This window comes from Chaetodon auriga, chromosome 22 (assembly GCF_051107435.1).
Source record: "Chaetodon auriga isolate fChaAug3 chromosome 22, fChaAug3.hap1, whole genome shotgun sequence".
Taxonomy (NCBI): domain Eukaryota; kingdom Metazoa; phylum Chordata; class Actinopteri; order Chaetodontiformes; family Chaetodontidae; genus Chaetodon; species Chaetodon auriga.
In genome coordinates, this window is record NC_135095.1 from 645343 (window position 1) to 672591 (window position 27249).

The following is a 27249-nucleotide window of genomic DNA, read 5'->3' on the forward strand; positions in this document are numbered from 1 at the left end:
GCTACCAGGTGCTTGCAGGTGAGATCCCCCTCAAGGTGGGCTGCAGGAGGGGGCCCCACTCTCCTTATTCTGGGCAAGGTTCAGTTCATTTGTCCATTTCCGGTCTGCAGATTCAGGGCCCATCCTGCTGTCACTGATGTGGCCTGAGAATGTTTTCAGGCCCCCCCAAACCTCTCTGGCATTGTTCCCCTGAAGGCGCTCCTCAAGCTTCCTCCTGTAGCTGTCCTTGACTCTCCTTGTTTCCCATTTCAGCTCCCTCTACACCCTCCTAAGCTCATCTTTGTCCACTGATCTAAAGACCCTCTTCTTCTTGTTAAGTAGCGCTTTCAGTTCCAGGGACACCCAGGGTTTGTTGTTTGGGAAATACCGTACCTTCTTTGTAGGCACAGTGGTTTCCACAAGTTAATGTAGTCTATAATACAGGTTATCAAACTGTCAATGTCCTCCCTGTGTGGATTACACAACACACCCCAGTTTGTGGTGTCAAAGCAGTCCCTCTGTGCCATGCTGGACTCCTCTGACCATCTTCTCACATGCCTGAGGGTTAGTGGTTGTTTATTCATCAAAGGTATGTATGCAGAGCAGATGAAACAGATTGCGATTGGAACGGCCCAGCGGGGGGAGAGGTGATGAGCTGTAAGCATCCTTAGTGTTTTCATATATCAAGACCAGTGTTCTATTGTTTCTGGTGGGGCATTTAACATGCTGGGTGAAAGTGGGGAGAGTGGAGGACAGGGAAATGTCATTGAAGTCACCAGCATTGAGGTGGAGGGCCAGTGGGTGTGATGTCTGCAGTTGTGAGACCATAGCGTGTAGTAGCTCGCATGCTGCTGCTGCATCAGACGAGGGGATGTACACAGTTATCGGAAGATAATATGGCCAAATGCTAACAGGTAACAGCTTAATGTCTCTGGTGTGGTGCTGCTCTTTTACACTGATGTGCCCTGGGTTACATCATCTGTTGTTCACAAACATCGCTATACCCCCACCTTTCCTCTTACCGCTCTCCTTCGCTGTCCTGTCTGCTCTCAGCAGTTGAAAACTGTCCAGTGTAATGTGTGAGTCTGGCATGATCTCCATTAGCCACATATCAGTGAAACTCTCAAGATTACACTCCTGGTACTCCCTCTGCATTGTGGTTAGTTCTTCCATCTTATTTGGGAGAGATGTCACGCTCCGATTGTAAGTGACGGTTACCCCATCTCTGCACCCCCTTCTCCTTCTCCTTATTTCCTTGGGGATCTCTGGTCTTTCCGCTGGGAGTACGCTTGTGTTGCTTAGCATGATCAGCTGTTCCCGTGTGTAGACAATGGACACAAAGTTCAATGGATCTCCAGAAGTTGATTTAAGTAATCCACAAAGTAGTAAAAAGCAGATCACTGGTCTCAGCAGTTGTACATCCATACGCACGCATGACGAGAAGAAAAATGGCCAGAGCTGCTGTAACAAGCTGCCACTCTGTAATGTTTGCCTAGGTCCACCTTGTGCAAGGGTATTTTGAGATGGGAGAGAATGTAAACGTAAATGCATTTTCCTTTGATTGTAATCTCCCATTACCTTGTATGTAATGAATAATGAATATCACCAGTGACCATACTGCTGCAGCGTGGATACAAATGGACTTTTTGTTATTGTTTGTTTATGTTTTTTTTGTTGTTGTTTTTTTTGATTATTTTTGACTGCTTCACAGGTATCAAAAACGGAAGTGTCTTGGACTTCTGGGAGGGATAATCTTTTTTTTTTTTTGATTATTTTTTGAGTGCTTCAGAGGTATCAAAAACGGAAGTGTCTTGGACTTGTGGGAGGGATAATCTTTCATGGGACTAATTTAGTTACTTAGAATCCTTAAAGAACACTGAACTTTGGGCATATGTGTTTATCTTGTTTTGAATTGTTTTTTAGTGGCCATACCACGCTGGTTCTTTGTCTAAGCTGTCCCACAGCAGACACGATTTAAGTTTGTTGTCACTAATAAATGCTCATAATCAGAAGCTTCTGAAGGTGAAGTCTGACAGCTGCAGGAAGGAATGACCTGTGATACAGCTCCTTTACAAACTTTGGATATAGCATCCTGTCATTGATGGAGCTCCTCAGTGCAGTGAGTGTGTGTTGGAGGGGGTCATTGACAGTCATGGAGGACAGCTAGGCTGTCATCCTCCTCTCCCGCACCTCCTGCACCAGTTCCAGAGGGCATCCCAGGACAGAGCTGGAGTTTGTCCAGCCTCTTCCTGTCAGCTGTTGTGATGCGGCTCCCCCAGCAGACTACACCGTAGAAAATGGCAGAGGCCACAACAGAGTCATAGAAAGTCTTCAGGAGTGCCCCACGCACCCCGAAAGACCTCAGCCTCCTGAACAGATAGAGGACAGAGGACAGTCCCTGACACACAGTCCCGTGTCCTCACATACTGTGGGCGGTTGGAGAGGTAGTCCACAATGCAGCATGTGAGGATGACTGGTCTGATGGTGTTGAAAGCACTGCTCAGGTCCAGGAAAAGGACCCGAACAGAGCTCCCATGCAACTCCAGGTGAGACAGAGCTCGATGGAGGAGGAAGATGAGGGCATCGTCCACTCCGATGCCAGGCTGGTAAGCGAACTGCAGCGGGTCCATGGATGAGCTCACCAGGGGGCGCAGGTGGGCAAGGACTAGCTGCTCCGATCAGTGGGGTACTTGGGCAGGATGCTGGCAGATCAAAAGAGGGCTGCTGCAGTGCTGGTACAGCTGGGGGAGGGGCAGATGTTTCCTAAAACCTACAGAAGTAGGTGTTCAGCTCATCTGCCCACTTTGGATCCCCAGCTGCCTGGGAGTTTGGCTCCTGGTGGCCTGAGATGGTTTTCAGGCCTCTCCAGACTCCCCTAATGTTGTTCTCCTGCAGCTCTTCCTCCATTCTCTTCCTGTATCTGTCCTTACCCTCCCTGTTTTCCTTCTTAGCTCCCTCTGAATAGTTTTCAGCTCCTCTTTGTTTCCCGACTTGAAGGCCCTCTTCTCCTTTAAAAGAGCCTTAATGTCAGGATTAATCCAGGGTTTGTTGTTTGAGTGACACCGTACAGTCCTGGTGGGTACAGTGTTCTCCACATAGAAGTTTAAGTCGTCCGTGACGCTGTCTGTCAAACTGTCAATGTCCTCCTCATGAGAGTCACTGAATATTTCCTACACTGTTGTATCGAAACAGTCCTTCAGAGCCTCTTCAGCCTCGTCACACCACCTCTTCACTGTGCGGGACACAGCTGGTTGCCTGATAACAAGGGGCTTGTATACAGGCAGGAGATGAACGAGGTTGTGATCAGCTCTTCCCAGAGGGGGGAGGGGTGATGATTTGTATGTCTCCTTGGTGTTGGCATAGAATAAGTCCCGTGTTTTATTGTCTCTGGTGGCACATGTGACATACTGGATGAATTTGGGCAGAGTGGAGGACAGAGAGGCATGATTAAAATCCCCAGAGATCAGTAAGAGTGCCTGTGGTTTCTGAGTCTGCAGCCTGCTGATCATGGTGTTGATGACGATACAGGCTGCATCGGCATTAGCAGAGGGAGGAATATACACAGCCACCACTATGGCATGTGAGAATTCCCGCGGCAGATGATATGGCCTCAAACTAACAGCTAACAGCTCAATGTCCAGGCAGCAGTGCTGCTCTTTGATAGTGATGTGTGTGGAGTTACACCATCTATCATTCACAAACAGTGCCAGCCCACCTCTTTTCCTCTTACCGCTCCTCTGTCCGATTTGCCCATATGAGTGACAATCCATCCAGTGCTACAGTTGCGTCAGTGTGCTGCGTACCCAGCCATGTCTCTGTAAACAGTAGCATGCTGGAATTCCTGATAAAACTGGGTCAATGCCGCCAGCTCGTCCATCTTATTGGGGAGAGATCTTATGTTCCCAATGATGACGGACGGGAGAGTCCGTCTATAAGCTCTCCTCCTGTCACAGCGTTTGATCCCAGCGTGGCACCCCCGCATCCTCCTCCTTAACTCGCGGGGGACATCAGGTCGCTCCTCCGGCTGCACAGATGTGTTATGCAGGGCCAGCAGCTGATCCCTACTGTAAACAATGCCATTGCTTCTCACTGATCCTGAGACAACTTTTGTTGTGATTTGGTGCTATACAAATAAAATTGAATTGAATTGAATTAAAAGTGTTGAAAAGTAGCACCAGAGTTACCATGCCTGATGTCTCTGATGCACCAGAGACTTACAAACACGCAGAACTAAAAAGGAAAGGAAAGAATGCTGGGAACGCTTGAATATAATTCTTCACTGTTGAGCAGCTGCTCAGCACTGCCCCCACCCAACCACAGTTCTCTACATCAAAGTGTGAAGAATTTGCATTTGTCTTCAATAACAAAATAACCTCAGTTACAGCCAGTATTGCTGCTGATGTAAACACAAACGACCAAAGTAAACGCTGTAAGATTGAACAATGGGAAAGTTATCCTGTATTACAACTGAGTCTAACTCGTCCATCTCATGTGTTGATCCTGTACCTACAGCATTTTTGAAGGTAGTTATCGACAGTGTTTCAAGTGTTTCTCAGATCTAATCTAAGCCCCACATCAACAAGGTGACAAATATATTTTTCCACCGACCATCTATAAGTCAAAAAGATGCAGAAAAATTAATTCATGCCTTCATTTCACGCCAATCATCTACTTAGTAGAGTGAGGCATGTAGCAGCATACAGCACAGACACTGTTAAACCTGCCAGTACAAAAACTGATCATGCATGTGGTCACCCAGTGGAACAGCTCTTTTAATTATTTATAAGAGGACTGCTACTGAAAGGTGCATGTTTTTTTTTTTTTTTTCAAATTGTACATAGGTCATCATACATCATTCATTGCCAAAGACAATTCATGCCACTTTTGTCCATATGCTCAGGTCATGGCAAGCTATTTTTATTTTATTTTATGAAGGAAGGAAAGCAGAAGCACTAAAGCAGAAAAATGCTGCATACACTAATTTATTAATAAAGGGCATTTTCAATTTTTCTCTTTTTTTTAAATAATTGCGAAAGATATTGGATAAAAAAAGATATCATGGCCTTAATATTGTATTTTCATACCGTGAGTTTTTTTTATGTTGTTACATCCCTACATTAGCCTAATTTTAGCTGCTCTGCACTGGCTTCTTGTAACATTTAGAATTGATTTGAAGGTCCTCTTACTTGAATGCAGTGCAGGTTGTACTGACAGATAATCAATCTCTCTCCATCTCTCAATTAGATTTTTAATATTTTAGCTATAGCTCTGCCATAACAGAGCTGAACAGAACATCCAGACTGCAATGTGCCTGAGTTTGTGTGTTTGTGTATGTAAAGTTTGCGAATGTGGTGGTTGTGGGTGTATGGTGTTGGATTCATGTAGGTTTTGTCAAATTTAATGTAATCTCTCTGATTTGATGTATTTGTGCGCGGTAAAGTTGTACTCTGATGTTGTGTGGGATTCATGTATGTATGTATCTGTCAAACTTGATATTTTCTGTCTGATTTGTGCGCTCTGAGGTTGTACAGAAGGAGGAAAGAATTTTCCTTGCAGAAGGACAAATAATCTAAATCTTAACTATAACAATACCACAGAAAATGAATATTTTACCTATGCTTTTCTCCAACAGTATGTCTAGGCATTTTCCAAAAAGGCAATATATTTATCTATATTCATATTCACGCAATATATGTTTATGCAATATACATATTCATATTTGCAGATAAAACAGAGAAAACGTGGAAGATTAGCATGTCGCTAACTAATTTGAAATGATAAAACTGCTTTCTGTGGATTATTAAAGTACTGTGGACAAAATATTGTGGTGGATTGGACACAGGTGAGCCATTAGAGTCTCAAATGCTGCAGCTTCTTAAGAGCAAGTATATTGTTATTATTTTCTTAGTGGTTTGGAGCCTGTTCATTACAGCTTTGCAAACACTTCCAACACCAGACAGCAACTTTTGGATTTAAGATTTTGATGCACAAGCAGTGTATTTGACAAACATCAGCTCCCCCAAGAGATTGTCAGGACAGCGAGGCCGACTGACTCAGCTACGCCGGCTGGAAGCGACTGTCAGCAGTGTCGATATTGTAAACAAAGGAGAGGGAAGCGCGGTGGTCTACGGACTAAGCTAACCCCGCACCGGCTACCGCTACCCAGTATCTTCCTTGCCAATGTTCAGTCCTTGGCAAACAAAATGGACGAGCTACAACTTCGGATCACATCACAGAGAATGTTTATGGACCATAATGTCATGATTGTCACTGACATGTGGCTTAACAACAGCATCCCAGACAGACAGAATGGCAGAACACTCCGGAAAGACCAGGGGCAGAGGACTGTGTATCTACGTGAACAAAACTTGGTGTACAGACTCTGTTATCACTGGGAGCCACTGTTCTGCTAATCTGAAGAATCTGATTATCAAGTGCAGGCCTTTTTATCTCCCTTGAGAGTTCACATCCACTGTGATAACTGCAGCTTATATACCCCCGGATGCTAATGCTAAACTAGCAATGAAAGAACTGTATGCTGCTGCCCACAAACAACAAACTGCACACCCTGATGGAGCCTTTATTGTTGCTGGAGACTTCAACCACTCCAACCTGAGGACTGTTCTCCCCAAAATTCACCAGAAGGTCTCCTGCCCCACAAGAGGAGACCAATAACCTGGACCATGTTTATAGAAACATTCCTGGGGCTTACAATGGCACCCCCCCCCCCCCCACCTGGGACAGTCTGATCACCTCTCATTGTTCCTACTCCCCAAGTACATGTAGCAGCATAGAAATATTGTTTATCCATCTATGCATTGCTGCACGTAACGAACCGGGCGATGGCCAATCAGGGAAACGAGCGGCGTATAAAAGCGACAGCTCGTTCCCCGGGTCCGTCCTCTCTGCACTTCACCTGACGCGTCATTTCCGGGTCAGAGCTGTCAGTCCTCAACAGGTATGGCTGCTCACTGCTCCTCTTTGCTGGCTGGTAGGCTATTCCGATTCTCCCATGCTCACGGTAATGGTGTACTCCTTAGATTGCTGTGCGCCGCTTCGTGCCTCCCTGAGTTTACTCCTGTGCGTGGCCTTTGTGTGGTAAGTATCCTCTCTCTCTGCACTGGCGTTATGGTGCTTGCTATAAAGTGGCTAATGCCAGTATGGTCGCAGGTTAAGAGCTCTGGTGACTGTCTGCGGCCCTCTCGCTTCCCTTGTGTGTGTGCGTATGCTCATCTTCGTCAACAGGTGAGCATTTAATTTCATCTGTAGCCGCATCATTATCCACTTTCTTGGCTTAGCCATGCTAACGCTGTTTTGATTAGGTCAAACGGCGATCAGGCTGCGATAATCAGCTGACTGGGGCCACTGCTGTTTTGTCTCCACAAGAAGTTCCCTCCTCCTTGCTCTGGCGAAGCTCTGTCTTGCCACGGCGGCTCGGCCATGGATTTAATAAAACTTTTTAACCGGGGTTTCGTCCCTTCTTAACCGTATGCATGCGTGCTTCCCACTCTCCCTACCCCTGCGTTATTTACATTAGATTTATTTGGTTATATTTTGTTTATCTTGATTTTGATTTTGTGTTCTTTTTTTCCATTCCATTTATTTAGTTATTTGACTTAGTTTGATTTCAATTTTCTCCTTTGTTTCTTATGTTTGCTGGGTTAATTTGAGGGGTTTGTCCCTTGGTATTGTTTGTTATAAGTTCTAATTTAAACAACTTATTTTGTATATTTTTGGTTAAGAGTCTAACTTTGTTTGAACTTTGGTTTGATTTTGAATGATTTTGTTGGTTTCTCTTCTGTTGTCCCAGTCCCGCTAATTTGTTCTCCCCCTTTTCAGCTGCTGGAGGCCGGTGGTGGTGACGGTGCCGGTGAATGGTGGTGGTGTCCTCCGGTTTGTGTGCTGTGCTCCCCTGGGATTTGGTCACTTCACTGTCCATCACGTGTGGGTGTTTTAAGTTGGTGTTGCTTTCTCATGTTTGTTTGGCTCACTCCCCCTTCACTAGCACTCGCCCACCCCGACGCCTCAGCTCCTGATCGGGTCCCCTTTTTCCTCCCTGTGTGAATGGTTTGCTTTTTTTTTAAACTACAATTTAATAAACTTGCTCTTAACCTTGGAACCACGTCTCTGCCCATCAGTAGAACGGACCTGTGTGTCTATTTCCCTGGGTGAAATTCCCAGGGTGGCGTTGTCGTGCTATTGTTAGTGTATTGAAGTGTGTACAAGCATACATACAGTACTCTGATCAATCATCACCTCCTACTCTACCTCGCCACATACACACCACTCATCAGACGTGTGAAGCCATCAGTGAGTACTAAGGAAGTATGGCCAGAGGGAGCAGACACCACACTTCACCACCAGTTCCAACACACAGACTGGAGTTTGTTCGCCAACTGGGCCTTCTCTGTTCTGGATTACATTAACACATGTGTTGACAACGTCACCACCCACAAACAGATAAGAACTTTACCCAACCAGAAGCCTTGGATGAACAGTAAGGTCCATCTCCTACTAAAGGAACATGACGCTGCCTTCAGATCTGGTGACGCAGCAGCCTACAGCTCATCCAGAGCTAACCTTGGAGTGTTGCCTCTTGGTAAAAAAAACAAAACAAAACATGGCCCTGGAGGATAAACCTGTGGAAAGCACCCGGCTTTATGTGGTTTGTCAAAGTAATACCAAAGCTCTGAGAGAAGTGAGAAAAAGATTCTGGTGATCGACTTCCTGTCTGCTGTAAAACTCTATCTAAACCTAAGACTTTTCTCTTGCCAAAACCTTTTTTTAATTCATAGATGAAAAAAAGTGAAAACAAAAAAATACCCTGAAAAATCATTTTTACTCTGGGAGTGATGTATGCACTCAAATGGCCTATTGTGGTAAAGAGCCGGAGGGCGAAGCTCTCTATTTACCATTTGATCTACTTTCCGATGGTCATGAACTTTGGGTAATGACTGAAAGAACACGCGAGGATTGCGAATACAGGCGGTCGAATGAATTTCCTTCACAGGGTAGCTGGGCTTAGCCTTCGAGATAGGGTGAGGGGCTCGGACATCTGGGAGGAGCTTGAAGTAGAGCTGCTGCTCCTCTGCGTTGAGAGGAACCAGTTGAGGTGGTTTTGGCATCTGATGCGGATGCCTCCTGGACATCTCCCCAGAGTGGTTTTCCGGGCATGTCTGTCAGGGAGGAGACCTTGGGGCTGACCCATGGACATATTATATCTTTTGGCTGGCCTGGGAATGCCTCGGGTTCCAGGAGCTTGTAGAAGTGGCTGGGGAGAGGGCTGTCTCTGAGCTTCCTTGCTGATGCTGTTGCCCCTATGACCCTTACGAGGATAAGTGAAAGACGACGAAGAGGAAGACATTGGTCTTCTCATAAGACTGGTCAGGACAGCAAGTGTAAGTGTTTTCGTCATTGACAAAAGCAGCCTAGTATTCAAAGTATCACGGTTGACAAGAAGCTGCAAATGAAGCAGCTCTTCTAGTGATGTTAATGATGATTAGACCTACCTGGTGAGAGCCTCTAGGGCCTTGTCAGGGTGGACAAGCTTTCCACAATTCATGCTAGAAACAGAACAAGAATAAGGGGGGAGAGGATGACAAAAAATAAGAACTTAAATAGTGACTGTGAAATTAAATTCAGTCAAATTATTTGAAATAACAATGGCAAAAATCAAAGCATTAACAGAAAACAATACATTAATGAATGTAGTTCTAACATCACTGGAGGTGAGGTGAGTTGACTAAAATGTCTTTTTGTTGTATGTCAAAATGAAACATTACAAGAATCCATGTGAGAACAGGAAGGTTTCCTTGTCAAACTCAAAACTCTTTGTTATTATAAACACCAATCTATGCTGCCTGGCTCGGTGGCAATGTGCTTATCAATTTAAAGCTAAGCTACTTTTCCATCCACTTTCCCAGATGCGGTTTTGATCAGCCTACCAGCCCACTATCAGTCAGAGCCTCTCATTTGCTTAACATCAGCATCTCTGTTTTTCTTTGGCTTTGTCTCTTTCTTTCAGATTTCCACTCTGTCTTTTGTCTTTGTTATCATTTTCTATTGTTTTGTTCATCTTCTTACAACTGAAGATGTCTGAGCAGAATATGTTAATAATAAAGTGAGTAGACAGATGAAGGAAGCAGGAAGAGAGAAAGAAAAAGACAAATGGTCAGAGTTGAGACAGATGAGCTTGACACATCACTTCAAACTCCTCCTTCTAAACTTCTTAGAATAGGAGAGCAGCAGACGTTGAACAAACATTGGGGAGATGAACAGAACATGATACTAGCGAGTTGAATATATCATGAAACTGAGAAAAAAGGAAACTAGACAGTTATTAATAACCACTGTTGATGATAAAATCTATCTAATCAAGGTGACATCTAACCGGGACATCAGCAGGTTCATTGAGAGACAGTCTGACTATATCAGAAATGATTATGACTTGCTCTGTGAAGCACTACTGGAAGAGTTTTCTGATCATCTTTCGCAAATAGGCTTAACTGCTGCTGTCGCAGTTAAACAGGGAAGACAGGAGTCACCTCAACAGTACTACAACCGCCTGCGTCAGGCTTACTTTGGTTCCAGAAATTAACCAGGGATGGCCATCATCTTGGTGTCACAGCTTGTCCACGCACCTCCACTAGCCAACAAGTGAACTAGCTTTAAACTAGACAGTTATTGATAACAGCAAGAGCAACAGAGGTGAATTGTACATCTGATTAGAGGAGCAAAACAAAAACTTGTCCCACGGGACATATTGCAATTTTGTGAAAGCAGGTTTTTGGAATCTTTCTTCACTGAGTGACATTTGAATAGGTGAAGGCTGATGCCAACTGACCAACTAGCATTGCCATCCCTTGAGCCACACGGGTAGAATTGTAAATATTCCATGCCTTCATCTTCCAGGCTTTCTGTAATAATGAATAGCAATGCATATGACTAGTACACTGATGTTGTACAAGGGGGATTTTAGAGAATCTAGATTAGGGAATTATGTGTTAAGGCTGTGGTCCTGAGTTGTCCTTTCCCCTGTTCACATGCCTTTTTTTTCTTTCCTTCTCTCAGCAGGTCGGAGCGAGAGAGAGAGGCGGGGCCAGGTCACTCAGGTTGCGAGCTTCATGAGACGCACCTGCACCTCATCATTTAATCACGGGGCTTCTTAGGCCAGCTCATGCTCTGCCCCGGTGCCGGACTATTCCTAGCTCCAGGTCGAACACAGCTCGCACTGAGTTCTTGCGCTACTCTCGTCTCGCTCCTCCTGCCTCCTGTGAATCTCTCGTGATCTCCGCTGTGTTAGTTTTTACAGCTGCCTTTTGTTTAGCGTTTTGATTGCTAGTTCCAGCGTTGCTGAGTTTTGAGTTATTTTGTTACTTTCGAGCTAAGCCTAGTTTTTTTCTTATCTTGTTTTTGGTACCTTTTTCCCCGTAGTGGTGATTTTCTGTTCTGCTTGCAAGCAGTCATTCCCTGGTTCAGGTGATTTTTTGTTGCACCTTCTACAATAAACCTTGTTTTGCCGCTTCTGCATTTGGGTCCTGGCCTTGTCTCTTCTCAAGCTGTAACATTATGCACTGATATACATCACCTATATGAAGATGGTGCTAAACCGATGAGGAGGCAAATCTGACATTTTGGAACATGCGTTCATATGCATATGGTTGCATTTTTAGCAATCCCCTCTAGCTCCAATAAAGAGAACAAGGCCTCCAAGCTTTACTGAAACTCAACATACCAGAACTGCCCTCACACTAACGCAGTGCATTTTTCCTTTCTTCAAATGGGTTTAGTTAATGTCATGAACCAGTGGCCTGAACAATTCAGACCACAGCTGATGTCCCACAAGATTTAGCACCACCACCATTTAGGTGATGTCCTCCAGCTTGGTGACTGAATACCTAGTGAATCTGTTTCCCCATTGTTATTTCCTTGTGAACAGCAGCTCTCATAACAGGAGGGCATCAAAGGTACAAGCAAATCATACCAACTTCTCTGTTGTTGGCTGCAACATATGTTTTTCTGGAAATGTGTCAGAAACCTACAACACTCCACAGAAACAAAGTAAAGCTCACCAAAACCATCTTTGTTAGTCTTTAATTTAGCTTTGTTGCTATACAGATGCCCATGCAGTATGTAAATTTACTGCAAGATAAGGATATAACTATGAGTGAAAAAGAAATGATCAAACTGCAGGAATTAATTTGCTTTGCACTGTCATGTAACTTTGATTAGCATCCAGCAGCTACCTTGCTGAGACCATACACCATTACAAAGCTGTAACAATAGTCGCACACAGATCGCTGCTCCTGTGTGTTGGTGATGTTTTCAATTTAGAGGGGGTTACTATGGTGATATAAACAGTAGAGGAGTGCAACTAAATTCAAAAGCTAAAAATACTGTCAGAGTTCTCTCTCAATACAGTTTCCCCAGGTGCTCAACATCTGATAAGGCTTTAAAAAATGACCAATTTGTTTATCAATTCTTTGGTTACTTTCCTGTTATGGGCTGTAACGAACAATGCAGCCACAAATGCCATGCTTTGTGTGTCTGCTGGTCAAATAACATTCATCATTGCTGCAACTTACATAGACTGAACTTTTATAGTAATGATATTTCGCTTTTGTCGGTCATCTTTATGCCAGTCGGAGCAGAGCAAGTTTAAAATGTCTTTAGCAGCATCATTGCAGTCAAACACCTTTCATTCCCCATGACTTTCTCATGTCCTTCCAACTCAACCAGATTACAAAAAAAAAGAAGAAAAAATTCCATTCACACTGCATTTACATAACTCTCTTTCTCTCTCTCTCACACACACACACACACACACACACACTAAAACAGCTCAGCACTCTCACTGAACAGGAGTAGTGTGACAGAGGTGATTTGAGTGTGTGTTTGTGTGAGAGAGTGAGAGAAACAATAAGAGAGGCGGTGCAGTTTTGTTAGTAAAATAGTGTGTCTGTGTCTGAGTGTGCGTGCATGTGCATGCATTGGTGTATGGTTGGTATCTTGGGTACACGGTTCAGAAATGAAAGGATTGAAATACCATCCTGACTACTATTTTTATGGTGAAGCACATCATTTCTGCAGTTTGTTTGTCTTTCCGAGAAGCTCTGGTCTTTTGTTTGGTTTCTAGCAGTAGAGAGTAGTTTATTTCAAAGAATTGTGTGTAAGCTGCAGAATGGATCCCATTTCAGAGTTGATGGATAGGGAATATCATCACTCATTCTGACAGCAGACAGTGAGGGGGGCAAATCATTCAAAGAGATTTTTTTTCTCTGTTTGTGAGTGTATAGAATGGCCATAAACAAACCATACACTCACTTCTTATATTAATCTTAATCTTTACTGATGCTGCTGTATTCTGAAATTTCCACTCGCGGGACAAATAAAGGAATATTGATTGATTGATTGATTGATTGATACAGAGCTGCATATACACATACAGAGGAGGCAAAGAGAGAGAAAGAAAGATGACCAGACAGATTGACAGAACAGGCAGACATTAGATGATAGAATGAAGCAGATGACAGATAAAGATGGATGGTCAGACAAAGAGATGCAAAAAACTGTCTAAATAGTGGTATTCATTGACGAACTGACCCTCTGAGTAACACACACAAACAGACTAAAACACTTAAACAAACAGACAACACAAGAAGAGCAAGACAGATTTTCAGCCTAAAAAGCTTGTTACAATTGGCTTTATCTAGGGATATTATGTGTTCTTATTCTGTACTTTCCTACTGCACCTGTGTAACCTAATGTATGTCCTTGTACTGTTCAGAACTGTGAGATAGCTTGACTGGTGAAAGCCAGTTTTGATAACAGGAGGTAGATGACACTCTTTTCTGCCAGTAAGGTCTGTCACATTAGATACACGCCTAAACAACACATAACACACAGGTTGCTTACCACATTCCAAGGACAAGATGTGGACAGTGGTTGGGCTGTCCATGTCCTGATAACTGGCCAATTACATTCGGTCGCGTAAGTCCAACTTCTGTACGAGGCAAGCCCAGCTCAAGAAGATATCAGAGATCTGGGCTCATCCTGATGGAGTTCCTGCGAGTATTGGAATTTCCCCTCGTGGGACTAATAAAGGAATATTGAGAGCTCTGTCATTCCGAGCCAAGTGCTGCTATACTTCACCTGTGACCTCAGTAAATACTTCGGCTGTGAACTGATCCGTTCTTGGGCTTCCAACAAGAGAATCAGGGCTGACAAATTTGGTGCTGCAACCCAGATTGGCTGACTCTGAGACTGTGTCCAATTGATGACTGCCAGAGTCGATCGGAGGAGAACTTTTTTCAGATGATTCCAGGCGCCTAAATCAAAGGTATGCAGAAACCTCTTTTCTATCAGAAACTTCTGCACATTGGATTCACTAAAAACTAAATTTGTCCGATTAATACCATCCTCTGATTGCTAAAATCTTAGTAGTTTGATATTAAAAAGTAAGCCGAATCCTTGAGTTGAAATCCCCTCCACTTGTTGAAGATAATAGTAAATCATTCGAAGCAAAACTGGTGAACGTCAAAAGAGAGCTTCCCTACACTATTGAACAGAAGAAAGTCGCTGAACATTCCTTGATGATTCAGAGATAGAGACCTGGACAAGATTGATCACAATATAGCGTGGTTCGAACCAAACCTTGGCGGTCCGGATCAAACTGGCAAATATGTCAAGGACATTAAGTTCTATATTCGTAAGTTTCCAGGAGCCACTGTCGATGATAAAATCTATCTAATCAAGGTGACATCTAACCAGGACATCAGCAGGTTCATTGAGAGACAGTCTGATTATATCAGAAATGATTATGACTTGCTCTGTGAAGCACTGCTGGAAAAGTTTTCTGATCATCTTTCGCAAACAGGCTTAACTGCTGCTGTCGCAGTTAAACAGGGAAGACAGGAGTCACCTCAACAGTACTACAACTGCCTGCGTCAGGCTTACTTTGGTTCCAGAAATTAACCAGGGATGGCCATCATCTTGGTGTCACAGCTTGTCCACGCACCTCCACTAGCCAACAAGTGAACTAGCTTTAATGGGGTTTGCAAAGCCAAGACTGAGCACCTCCAAACACACAGACCCCAGAACAATCTAGAGTCTGGGAACAGAAGTCTTGGAGCTTGAAGGGACTTCTGTTGGTGAACCACAAAAATCCAACACATTCTCTCTCCAAAATTGCCAATCCACACAGGATCATAAGGAAACTTCACCTCAAAGAATGGATTCTGACTATGGTTTTTCTGAACCACCACAATCTGGTTTCAGTTACAACCATTCAAGGTTTGAGGCAAATCACCATCCTTCCAATTTCAGGCAAAACAAATTTCCATTCAACCGACATGGGAATTACCAAGCCCGTGGCTACAGGCAGAATGGCCGACGCGAGTTTTGAAATCCTCAGCAACAGGAAGACTGACCCCCAGGACACAACTCATCCAATGAGGAAAGGAAAGAAAACAATGGTGGGCAAGTCGTGGGTTGGAAAGACAACAATGCTAAATGCAGGTCTCATCTAGATGATCTTAGCAAGGAAGATGTTGAGGCCATTAAACAATTGATCAAAAACATGTGTAGGAAAGAAAATGGAAATCCTGGCATCTTTGCCATCACTTCCATGAAAACAGAACTTCCTTCTCCAGTGGACCAAACCCCTCAACCTGAGGCAGCAATGGCGGTACTTGGGCCCTGATAAACTGGAACTCACATGCCCTCAAGATCAAGTTACAGAGTCAGACAAGGAAGAGACGCCCCCTAGCGCAGTCTTGGTGGTTGAACCCGAATCAAAAGAGGACTCTACCATCAAAAACCCTTCAGTCCTACAAGGTGAACCACCCTTTCTTCAGTTCATGTGCGACTTGATTGAATGAGGAGTGGCACGAAAATTTTATCTGTCAACAATACTTGAGGATGAACTGGTGCATGAAGCGCTCCTTGACACAGTGGCTGACATCACCTTAAAGGTCCCATATTATGAAAAACCCACTTTTTCTGGGATTTGTGGTGCTATTTTGTGTCTCTGGTGCTGCCACACGCATACAAAGTGTGAAATAAGACTGTCCGTGCTTTTTTGAGTGAGATACAGATTTGTGAAAGCACCTGTCCAAACGAGCCATTGGAATTCGGGGAGTACTGTTACATAACAAGCCCGCACATTTGCATGCTCCCACCCACCAGCAACCACCCCCTACTCCTCTCCCTGGTGTCTCTCCACCCACCAGATACGCTACCTTCTCACAGATCCGCTATTTTGCTATCGAAAGCACCGTGTTAGGAATCATGTCGAGCCGCCACACACAATGTTCTGTTGGTGGCTGTAAATACGAGCACAAATGACTCCATCAGCTCCCAGCCGCAGAGGACAGAAGGACAGCGTGAATTGAATTTTTGAAGCCAACGACCCCGCTACAGATGGCAAAAACCTGCTGGTGTGTGCTAACCACTTCGTGGCTGACTGTTTCTCCAACCTCGGTCAGTACGAGGCAGATTAGCCAGGAGACTTTCTCTAAAGGAGGGCTCACTTTCAGCTTTGCGTGGAATAGGTGCAGACGAGGGACATGTAAGTATACAAATAATTAGCTGTGTGTTTCTGTAAGTAGATTAGCATGAACTCTTGCGTGTTGTAGTGTGTGTTTTGCCATTGAGAATGTAAGGCTAACCGCTAGCTTCGAGATTACGACTTCAGCCATGAAAGGTTAGCTCGCTGCTACCGTAGCTTTGGGTGCATCACATCACGTTTCTGAGTTTGCAAATGATTTAATACATGTTCGAGGGAGATGCCAGCATTCACAAATATGCAGCTGTGTTCATTCTGCAGTTTTACACGAATTAACCAAAACGTGCTTTGCCACATAGCACCATCTAACACTAACCGCTAGCTTCTAGTTAGCAATCAGCTAACCCAGCGACCCGGTCGGTCAAGCGCTACATACACAGACACTCCGCAGGGTCTAAGGTTCTGGAATTTGTGAATATAATGCATTTGGAAATGTTTTCTAAACTGGAGTATGTTAGAAAAGCCCAGGGCAAAATGAGTGTATGGTTGAGACTGCTACATCACAGCACAATTTACACTCCAAGTGTTTTTTCTCATGGAGTTTATTTATGAGTGATCCTTTTTATGCTGTATGTAGCTGTTGGCATAGCTATACATGTAAGATAAGGTTTATGTCACTCTCTCTTTTTATATAGGCCAGAGCATCATTACAGTTACCTGCTGTTGATCAAGTGTAGCAGTGAGCTGTTGCAGCCTTTAGTGCTTGAATTTATACTGTACTATAACAGTGCTGTCATGTTTTACTTCTAAGTAAGCCGTTATCATAACAATATACTTTTGTTACAGCTGTCCAGGCTACTGTGTCCTGCAAGGACTAATGTTGTTATGCACTACATTATAATGACAATGCTGATAGAGGGCAAGCCACCACATCATCAGGGTATCCTCTTTTCAAACTGAGCTTTCCAAAGTCCAGGAAGGGAGAGTGCAGAACCAAACCAGTGAAGACTGAGGCCACATTTGTAAGTGTTAACTTCTTTTTTTTTTTTTTTTTTCTTCACTCAAAAAACAAACATTTATATTGTACATGACATAAAGTACCACAACTCGGTACTTTCAACACAATAAGTAAACCTAAAAAATACACACTTAAATACCTGAGAAACTATATAATTCAAAGTGCAAAATGTCACTATATTTGCAGTTGTTGAATAATCTAATAAAATGATACTAATGATTCACTTTTTTCTGTGTGTCTGTGTATTGCACAGGGTATACTGATGATTTGATGGACATGATCATGGAGAAGATCTTTGTCGACCCATCATTGTACAGAGCTGAGATTCTGAAGAAAAACATCCTGACGGACGTGTCTTCACAATATGAGCATCCAGACTACCAGCTACGAGTCAAGATTCAATTGGGGGGAGGCGGCGTATCTTCCCTGGGCTTCAGGAAACTCCCAATGTATCTGAAGTACTACGCATGATGGGATGACTACACAAATCTTCTGCCCAAGGAAGCTCCAGCACCAGCTCCCAAAACTCATATAGGCTAGATACCTGTGACAACTGAGAAAATTGAACATTATGTTAGTCGACAGGTTCTGTAATGTCAACATCTGTATTCACATTTTTCTAATATGGATTCAGTGAATCCTTCACTTGTACTGTATTTCCATCTACAAATATTCATGACTGCGGTCAATAAATATTTATTGTATATCTGTAAAATGTTTCATATGAATAAGTGTATAATATGTAGTATTTGCTAAGGAAAAACCTGGCTATATGTTCAAGAAAAAATATGACTGACTATATTTAGTTTATTATGGTGTATGAACAGTGAAGTTGGTTATTATAGATGACACTCACTGCTCTGTCCCCCATAGCTGTAAAGGACCGTAATCAGCCCTGTAAATGTTGTATGCGTTCTGCAGCAAGAACACATTTAGACAAACAGGTTCTTAACCTGGATGGTTGATCATGCATGGAGGCCTTTCATCCAGCTGCTGCAGCTGTGTTGTAACCTATTATGCACAACATAAGGTGAGTATCTGCAGTGGCATGTTAACTGCAATCATACAATGCGATCGTAAGTGTATGTAACGATAATGTGACCTGTGGCACCTCCTGGCAGCATATGTTCTCAGGCTCTGACTGCATTGTTGCACTATTTCCACATGTGCACTGATACAAACAAATTAAAAATCATGCATGTATAAAGCTAAAGAAATAAGAAACCTTGCATACCAACATTTTCAACCAATAACAGCACCCACGTTTTACATTTGAATGTGTGTGCTCTAGCTAGCTAATTTTTCTCAGCCTGAGGTGTCTGCGAGCTCTGCCCATTCATGTGTAAATGAGATGGAGTGCTGAAACTAACAGTGCAGTTAGACGGTCAATGTCTCAGCAACCCAGTGATTGCTAGAAACCCCCTCCGCTTTATGTAAACATCCAGGACCTTCAGACTCTGCTTTCATATGATACCAGGCTTGTGTGGTTTGCGTCATGTGGTGAAATCAACAGACGCGCTAACGTGGACATACGCTTTATCCGTGTTTTAATTACATGCGCATATAATTTATTGCGGTATGAATTATGTTTCGTTTGGGTGGCAATGCTTGGTAGAGGCTTTTAGCTGAGTTTCTCCCCCGTCATTCTGGTATGCTACAAGTTAGGATTGGTGCTTCCTAGCGTGAGCATTGACCGTCTGAACTGCAGGCCTCTCACGCTGCCACTTGTACAGGCGACGCTTGTGTTGAAGAGAAAAAGATAGAAAGACGTTTTTTGACTAACCTTTCAGGAGCGTCCTGCTGATGAATTCTCTGAGCTTCTGTAGGAGCCTCCCCTCCTTCAGGATCCGATTCAGGTTCGAACATGTACTGTTGAACTACTGAAGAACTCAGTCTGTTCACTGTCGCCATGTCCGCTACTTTCACATGGTTAGTGCTACGTGAGTCTATGCTCTCCCCATTACCTAGGTGACATGGGTGGGACAGCAGCAGCTTTTTGCATTTAAAGCTACAGACACCAGAAACAGCACATTCTGAAAGGGACTGAAACAGAGGGATATAGAGGGGGGCAAGAATCTTTTCCTAAAAGCTATTCCCAGCAAACAGCTTCAAAAACATGTTTTATGGAAATCATAGACCTATGTAACTTATTGAAAAAGCTTCATAATATGTCACCTTTAATGTCAGCAGCACTTTTCAACACGCTGCAGGCTACAGTCCATCAATCGAACAAGGATTTTAAGCTGCAAGCCGGCTCTCTTGAGGTCCAACCATACTTTCCCACCAGTACCACTTTGACGAATCTGACTTTGATACAACTGACAATTGGCCAAATGACCCTTGTTCACCCTGTGTACGTGTCTCTGCTGAACACCATTCCGCTTCTTGTCAGTAAAGATCTCCTTGATCGATTCAAGCCTCTAATTGATTTTAAACACTTGAAGCTCTGGGCAAAGGTCTGCGAGCCTCTGCCCATTTCTTCTATCCAGCAAGATACGGTTCAATGCTGCGTCCTTGAGACTGAAGATGGAAGTCAGAGTACTCCAATGGAACCGGCAGAGGCCACTGGGGAGGATGAGACATCACACATGACTCCAAATGTCTCGCTTTCCCTCTTGTCCTTGGGCGCATGCGCATGCTATGACCGTCAGAGAGTGAGAGTTCGGCTTTTTTGTTTGGCATGTTTGTTTTCTTTTTATTGTTTTTAAATGTGTGTCTTCGAGTGACTGAAAAGTCCATGGTTCTGATGATTGAAGCGTCATGGATCCATTCCACGTCATACTGCTGCTTTTGCTGATAACTTCGCTTTACCTGGATATGAGCTCAGCTTGCCCAGCCAGGAGGCAATATAGCAGAAAAGAGCTTTTGCAACTTAATATCGGGAGCACTGCCGACGTGACAGACATCTCATTACAGCTGCCAGAATTAATCAAAAGATGCCCAAACAAAAGTTATGGAAGAGCAAGAGAGAATGAAATATCTTGCTTGACTTGAAGAAGCTACTGAGTTTGCGCCAGTTTGTTTAGTTTCCGGAGGTCAAACGGAGGCACATCGCTGACTGAGAAAACAACTTTCCATGGATTATTATTAGCAGTGGATCTGCTGGACCTTTGTGGATGTTACCAGCCCGTTTTTGTCGGTGTGTTATCAATCTGTGGATTACCGAGAGACGTCACCGGCTACAGGTATGATGGCGGTGTGTGAGTCCTGCCTCCCTACCCTCTTGAAACTGAGGGAGAGCATCTTCGGTCTGCAGGCCGACCTCAAGGAGAGGGACAAGATCCTCCTGGACTTCTCCACTGTTGCCACGGCCCAGGCGAAACATATCACCTACCTGAGGGCATCCGGTGCTGGTGACCGGAACATGGCGGCCACAAACAACACCACCCTGCCGTGGACCGGCTCGATTACCACCGGAACTCCGGCACCAGCACTGGCTGAGTTCCGCTGGCACCAACAGGGAGCCAAGCCCAAGGCGTTGGCCATTGGCATCTTCCACTTCCTGCCTTTGCCCTGCGGAGTCGCACTGCTTCACCAGGGAGGATGGGGTGGAGGGTCCAGTGAGCTCAACTCCACTGGAGCTCGGCCATCTCCTCCTCCACCGCCTCTGGAGCTGCCACTGGACAACAGGTTCGACATCTTGAGCCTGCAGGATTTCCCACCCATTGGTGTCTGGTCCAGCTCGCCACCAGGACCTGTCCACCCAGCTGGCCGTGGCTCTCACCAGTCCAGGAAGTGCAATCCGCCAGTCCAGCATGGTCCCTCCCCCCCAGCTCGGCCTGGAGCAACCACAACGCGACCCCAGCAGGCTCCACCTCACCCCCGCCGCACCTTGAGGGAGCCAGTGATGCAGCGCACTCCCCCCTCGGTGCTGGTGCTTGTCTGTCATGGAAGACAGCTTGTCTGTCATGGAGGACAGCTCGGATGACAGCCAAGCTGTCCTCCATGACAGGCAATGACTCCCACCCCCTCCAAAACACACTCACTGCACTGAGGAGCTCCATCAGTGACAGGATACTACATCCAAAGTGTGTGAAACATGGGGGAAGCGCCTAATTATCTCCGGCCCGCTTCCCCCACCACATTACGGTGACGTCATCACCAGCCAGCTTCGCCAGCTGCACCTGTGGCTGAAGGGATACTGCCTCACTAAAAGTATCCCGTATGTGGACAATTTTATAGCGTTTTTAAACAGGCCTTGCCTTTTTAAATGGGACAATCTCCACCCCAGCCAGGAGGGTTCACAGCTTTTATCACGCAACATTGATCTCACTGTCCGGTCCTGCACTTCAGCCACCTCCTGACTCAATGGTATGACTCACGCACACAGGCCCTCACTCACCCGCACCCTTGCTCACCACATGTTTCACGCACCCCATATACACCTTTACATCAGTAACCCCCTCTCTGCCAGCAAAAACTCAGGACATTCACACCATTAGAACCATCACTTCACACAGACAGTTAAAACCCAGGAATGTTTTTAGACCCAGCACTGTTTTTAACATTCCCTTAAAACACCATGATGAGCGCACGTTCAGCACAGATATCAAATTAGCTGTGCTGAATGTGCGCTCTCTTTTAAACAAATCTTTTACCATAAATGATTTAATTTTGGACAAAAAGCTAGATGGTATTCTCCTTACAGAGACATGGCTTGGCACCGATGCACCTGTTGTTCTCACTGAGGCTTCCCCACCAAATTTTAACTTTTTATTCTCTACTGGGGGGGGCAAAAAAGGAGGCGGAATCTATCACAAGAATTACAATGTCTGCAAATGCAGTCTCTTTTAACAGTTTTACATCATTTGAGCACCATGCCTTTGTTCTTAGCAGCCCTCCTATTCTTTGCATAACGGTCTACAGAATTCTTATCAATCATTCACACCACCTACAACAGGATTTTAATAACTGGTGATTTTAATCTACACATAGACAACAGCTCGGACCCAGTATTCAGAGAATTTTTAAACCTCTTAAACTGTCTGGATTTTAAACAGCACGTTACGCAGCCGACCCATGACAGGGACATACCTAGGCCTGGTCATAACTTATGGCCTGTCTGTGGGTGTGTCCTCTGTTGTGGATCTGGCTGTGTCTGACCACTATTGTGTGTTTCGATTGCAGACGACATGTTTAATTGCTATTTATTTCATTTCCACTTCTTCTATACCCGCCTATCCCTTTCGGGGTTGCGGGGGGCTGGAGCCTATCCCAGCTGTCAATGGGAGAGAGGCGGGGTATACCCTGAACCGGTATTTATTTCATTTACTCATTTTATTTTATTTTATTTTATTTTATTTTATTTTATTTTTTTTATGTCTTAGTCCCTTGGTTTTTAGGTCAAGTGTTTCCTCATGGGGGCCCCCACACTGGGAACTGCTCCTTGTCTACTGATGGGGGCACTGCTGAGGGGACGGCTCTGGCCTGGATGGCGGGAGGCCTCCGCACCTTGGTGTGGGGCCTCCTGTCTGCCTTGGTCAGGGTGGTCTTTGACGGTGCTCCCCGGTCATGAGCCGCGGGCCCTCTCAGTGTGGATGGCCCCCAAAGGTGGCTTATTCCTTATCTTGTCCGTATGGGTGTGTGCACGGGTGTGTGTGTGTGCGTGCGTGCGTGTCTGTGCGTGTGTTCCTGTATGTAGTTCAGAGCATGTGAGCGGAGTGGAGCGGCGAGAATTCCCGCTCCTCGCTCACATAGGTTGCCGCCCCCCTCTCTCCTCGCTCAAAGTCGCAACACGCCGCCCCACCCATAACCGCTCAGCGCTCCAGCAAGACCGCATCCCGCTCCGCTCCACGCTCGCTCCATGCTCCGCTCCAAAAATGTTTGCATGCATATTAAATTTACATGTTTAGCTGAAGCCTTATATCTAATCAGAGGCGGACTGGGAAAATACAAAGTATATGTTCTATGGCTAGATTTTATTTTTTCGGACAGCCTATTAACAAAGCTCTGCCACTGAACATCATAAAGTTTAAAAGATGTTTATTGAAAAAAAACACAAATGTTAACACTTTTAAAATTAAGAAAATAATTTTACCTAACGGAATTAGCTGGTTAAATACACTTGCTGTCAGTAGCCTAACTGAAGTGAACACCGAAGCATTCTGGGGTATGTTTGGGCATGCATCAGGTCCGTGATGTGAGCGGTAACAGAGCGAAACTGGAGCGGGATAACGCCCCGCTCCACCCGAATCATCCTAGAAAAAAAAGTCCCGCTCTGCGCTCCTTTCAAAATTCGTCCGCTCCGCTCCTCGCTCGCTCATGCTCCGCTCCGCTCACATGCTCTGATGTAGTTATGGGGGCGGGAGGGCTGGGTTTTCTTCTTTGTTGTTTTTAGCCTCTGTGAGCCACTTTGTGTTGCTTTTTAAGTATGAAAAGTGCCATATAAATAAATAAAGTATGAGTTTGAAGGGGAGAAAGAAAAGGTGGAAGCAAGGGGGAGTCTGACTACGGCTGAGGAAGACACTGCTAAGCCGACTCCCATTGCCCTGATGATCCTGGGAAATGTCCAATCCCTTCGGAATAAAGTAGACGAACTCCAGGCGAATGTCTGATTCCTCAAGGATTTTAAGACTGCTGTTTGACAGCGTTTACGGAGACATGGCTGACCGAAAGTGATCTGGACTCTGACCTGCTGATTAGTGGATTTGGAGCACCGCATCGCCTATATTGAAATAGACTAATATCACCTAGAAGCTTATTTCAAGCTCTTTTCAAAACTGTTTTCATTATTTTTATAGGTGGTTTGTATCAAGTTTTATAATCAAAGTCAAAGTGACTCAAAGTCAGCTGATCAGTAGGATTTTTTGGAGCAGAATTTTGAGAAAAACAGGTTTAAAGAAAGGGATTCTAAATCAGAACATGACCAGCTCCCTCAAACTCTCCGTCTCTGAAGCTTTGACATCTCTCTCTGTGTATCTCGTAGCATCTGACTGAGACATCAAAATAATGTTTTCATGATTAGGGTGACCAGATGTCCCGTGGATTTCACGCGCTGTTTGTTTTTCATTCGTAGGAGATAACAACAAACAGTGTGCCTAATTTAAATAACGTTTTTACCATTATAAACAAGCAAAATATAATGAGATATTTTCAGGAATGATAAACAAGATGTTGTAAAATAATAATTTAATAAAAACCCAATATCACCAATATTTTGACTTTCCACCTATTTTCAAGTTTCTCTGGAAACGTGCCAGTGTGACATCCGAGGGGTTTTCCTAAATTCCATCACATATATCCATCCGAAAGCTCACGCCCCTTCAGCCTGTAAAACTGTCTCTGAAGTAGTGCACAGACTCCAGTCTATCTACCCGGATGCTCCGATATTCGTGCTTAGAGATTTTAATCACATTTCACTTAAAAAAACAATTCCCAACCTGCATCAATATGTTACTTGTTGGACTAGACGGGATAAAACCCTTGATCTCTGTTATGGATCAGTTAAAGACACCTACAAATCAGCTCCCTTACCTCCCATGGGCTACGGTGATCACAATTGTGTGTACCTCCTGCCCACCTATAAAACTGTTTTGAAGAAGGAGAAGGTCACATTCAAGGACATTAAAATATGGACAGAGGACTCTGTTCAGTGTTTGCAGGAGTGTTTTGATTGTACTAATTGGAATATGTTTGTAGATGAATGTGATGGAGACCTAGATGAGCTTGCTGACATAACATGTTCCTACGCTGCATTCTGCAGAGCTATGATAATACCATGCAAGAAAGTAAAAGTTTAGCCGAACAACAGACCATGGGTGACAACTGACGAACATACAGGCCAAAAAAGCAAGCAAGGAACTGCATCAGAGATACAATCAGCTACTAAGGATATGAAAATCAAAATACTAAGAGCAAAACAGAATTACAAGGAAAAATTAGAAAAAAAACATGGCTGCTAACAAGCTGGGTTCAGCATTGATTGACTGATTGATTGATTGATTGATTGATTGATTGATTGATTTAATTTAATGACCACACAGCCAGGCTGGTGGGATTTGCTTTCAGTACAGCATGGTCATGCATGAAAAGTATTGCGGGTATCAGTAGGCCTGACTCAAATAAAGGCAGCACTGTCACTTCAGAGGGTTTTGCTGCAGCCTATGACCTTGCAAATGCTCTCAACAGTTTTTACTCTTGCTTTGACACAGCTGAGATTAGTGGAGAAATACAGGAGTTAAGTCACAAACTAATAGACCAAGACCATTTAATATAAGAGAAGAAAAATTGTGAGGGCCTTCACGCTAATAAAAATAAATAAGATACAATTTGTAGCTGTCTGCTTAAATCACGTTCTAAAGAATTGGCTTCAATATTTCACTACAAATTTCAGTCCTTGCAAACACAGCATGTTCCCAAATGTTGGAATGCTGTGGTAGTTCCATTTCTCAAATCTAACTGCCCTAAAGTGTTAAATGACTTTAGACCCATCGTGCTGACATCCATTGTGATGAAAACCTCTGAAAAGTTAGTTAAATCTGAAATGATAAAGAGAAAAGAGCCTGACATTGATGCCTTGCAGTCTGCCTATAGACCACACAGGGGAGTTGAGGATGCCAGCTACCCTCACAAACATGATTTTTAAACATTTGGAAGGGAAAGGCACACATGTTCGGCTTTTATTTATTGATTTTATGTCTGCTTTTAACACAATCCAACCACATGCCCTAACAGAAAGACTTGTGGAGCAATTCAACTTAAGTAACAATCTTGTACGTTGGATTTTTAATTTCTTAACCAATCGAACACAGAGAGTACGAGTCAATGGCACCCTGTCTGACCAGACCTGCATCTCCACTGGCTCCTCCCAGGTTGTGTTTTATCCCCTCTCCTGTTCATTTTATACACAAATATGTGTCGCAGCAGTAGAGCAGGCAAATACATTTTAAAGTATGCTGATGACACTGTAATTGTAAGCCTACTTCATGGTAATGAAGCAAGTCATGGCCCAATAGTACAGGAGTTCTCAGATTGGTGTGACAAGTCATTTCTGTAGATGAATGTCACAAAAACTAAAGACATGCTCATTGATTTCAGAAAACACCCTCAGGACGCCCACAGACATAAAGGGTCAGATTGTGGAGACTGTGGAAAAATACAAATATCTTGGTACAATCACTGATAACAAGCTCACATTTGAGGCAAACTGTGAAGTTGTGTTTAAAAAAGCTAATCAGCGTCTGTACTGTCTGAGGAAACTGTCCTATCTTTACATCAGTCGAACCTTATTGACTCTCTTTTACTGTGCTTTTATTGAATCTGTTTTATCTTTTTGCCTAGTGTGCTGGTTTAGCAATCTGTCTCTTAAAAACAAGAAGTCCCTCAGCCAAATAGTTAGGTGGTCTAGTAGGCTGATAGGAGAGTCACAGCTTAACCCTGAAACCCTCTATACCAGTACAGTTACAGCCATTAGGGAGATAAACAAAATGAAATAATGACAGCTGCTCCCGCCTCTTCTAATCCCTGTCATTCAAAGGATGCATTACTTGCACTTTCCCTTTCACTGCTGCTGTGATTTTGTTTCATTATGTGTGCCATTTATTTTATTATATTTTATTATGTGTATTTACTATTACTGTATTTACTATTATGTGTATATGCACTGTGTCTCACGTGTCTTACATCCTTGGCCCCAACAAGAACTCTTGACCGAACGAGACACTTTCTTGTATAAGTTTGATGACACTACAGCATACTGTCCACAAGTGATTAATGGCGTTGACGTGGTATCTGCTCATTGAAGGTGAAG

At 44.0% G+C, this 27249-nt stretch overlaps 1 protein-coding gene across 20 annotated transcripts in view; it reads right to left on the bottom strand.

Moving 5' to 3' along the window:
• The window catches only part of LOC143314851 (pleckstrin homology domain-containing family A member 5-like), a 323906-nt gene that overhangs the window by 92852 nt on the left and 203805 nt on the right, over positions 1–27249 (bottom strand). For 16 of the 20 annotated variants that reach the window (XR_013075833.1, XR_013075834.1, XR_013075835.1 and 13 more), the window contains exon 5: positions 9489–9542. The exons of the other annotated variants lie outside the window; for them this stretch is intronic. Coding sequence is in view for 11 of the 16 variants with exons in the window: in XM_076722099.1 (XP_076578214.1) it covers positions 9489–9542 (54 nt within the window). In the remaining 5 variants the exon portion in view is untranslated. The remainder of the gene's footprint in view (positions 1–9488; positions 9543–27249) is intronic. 20 annotated transcript variants of the gene reach the window in all.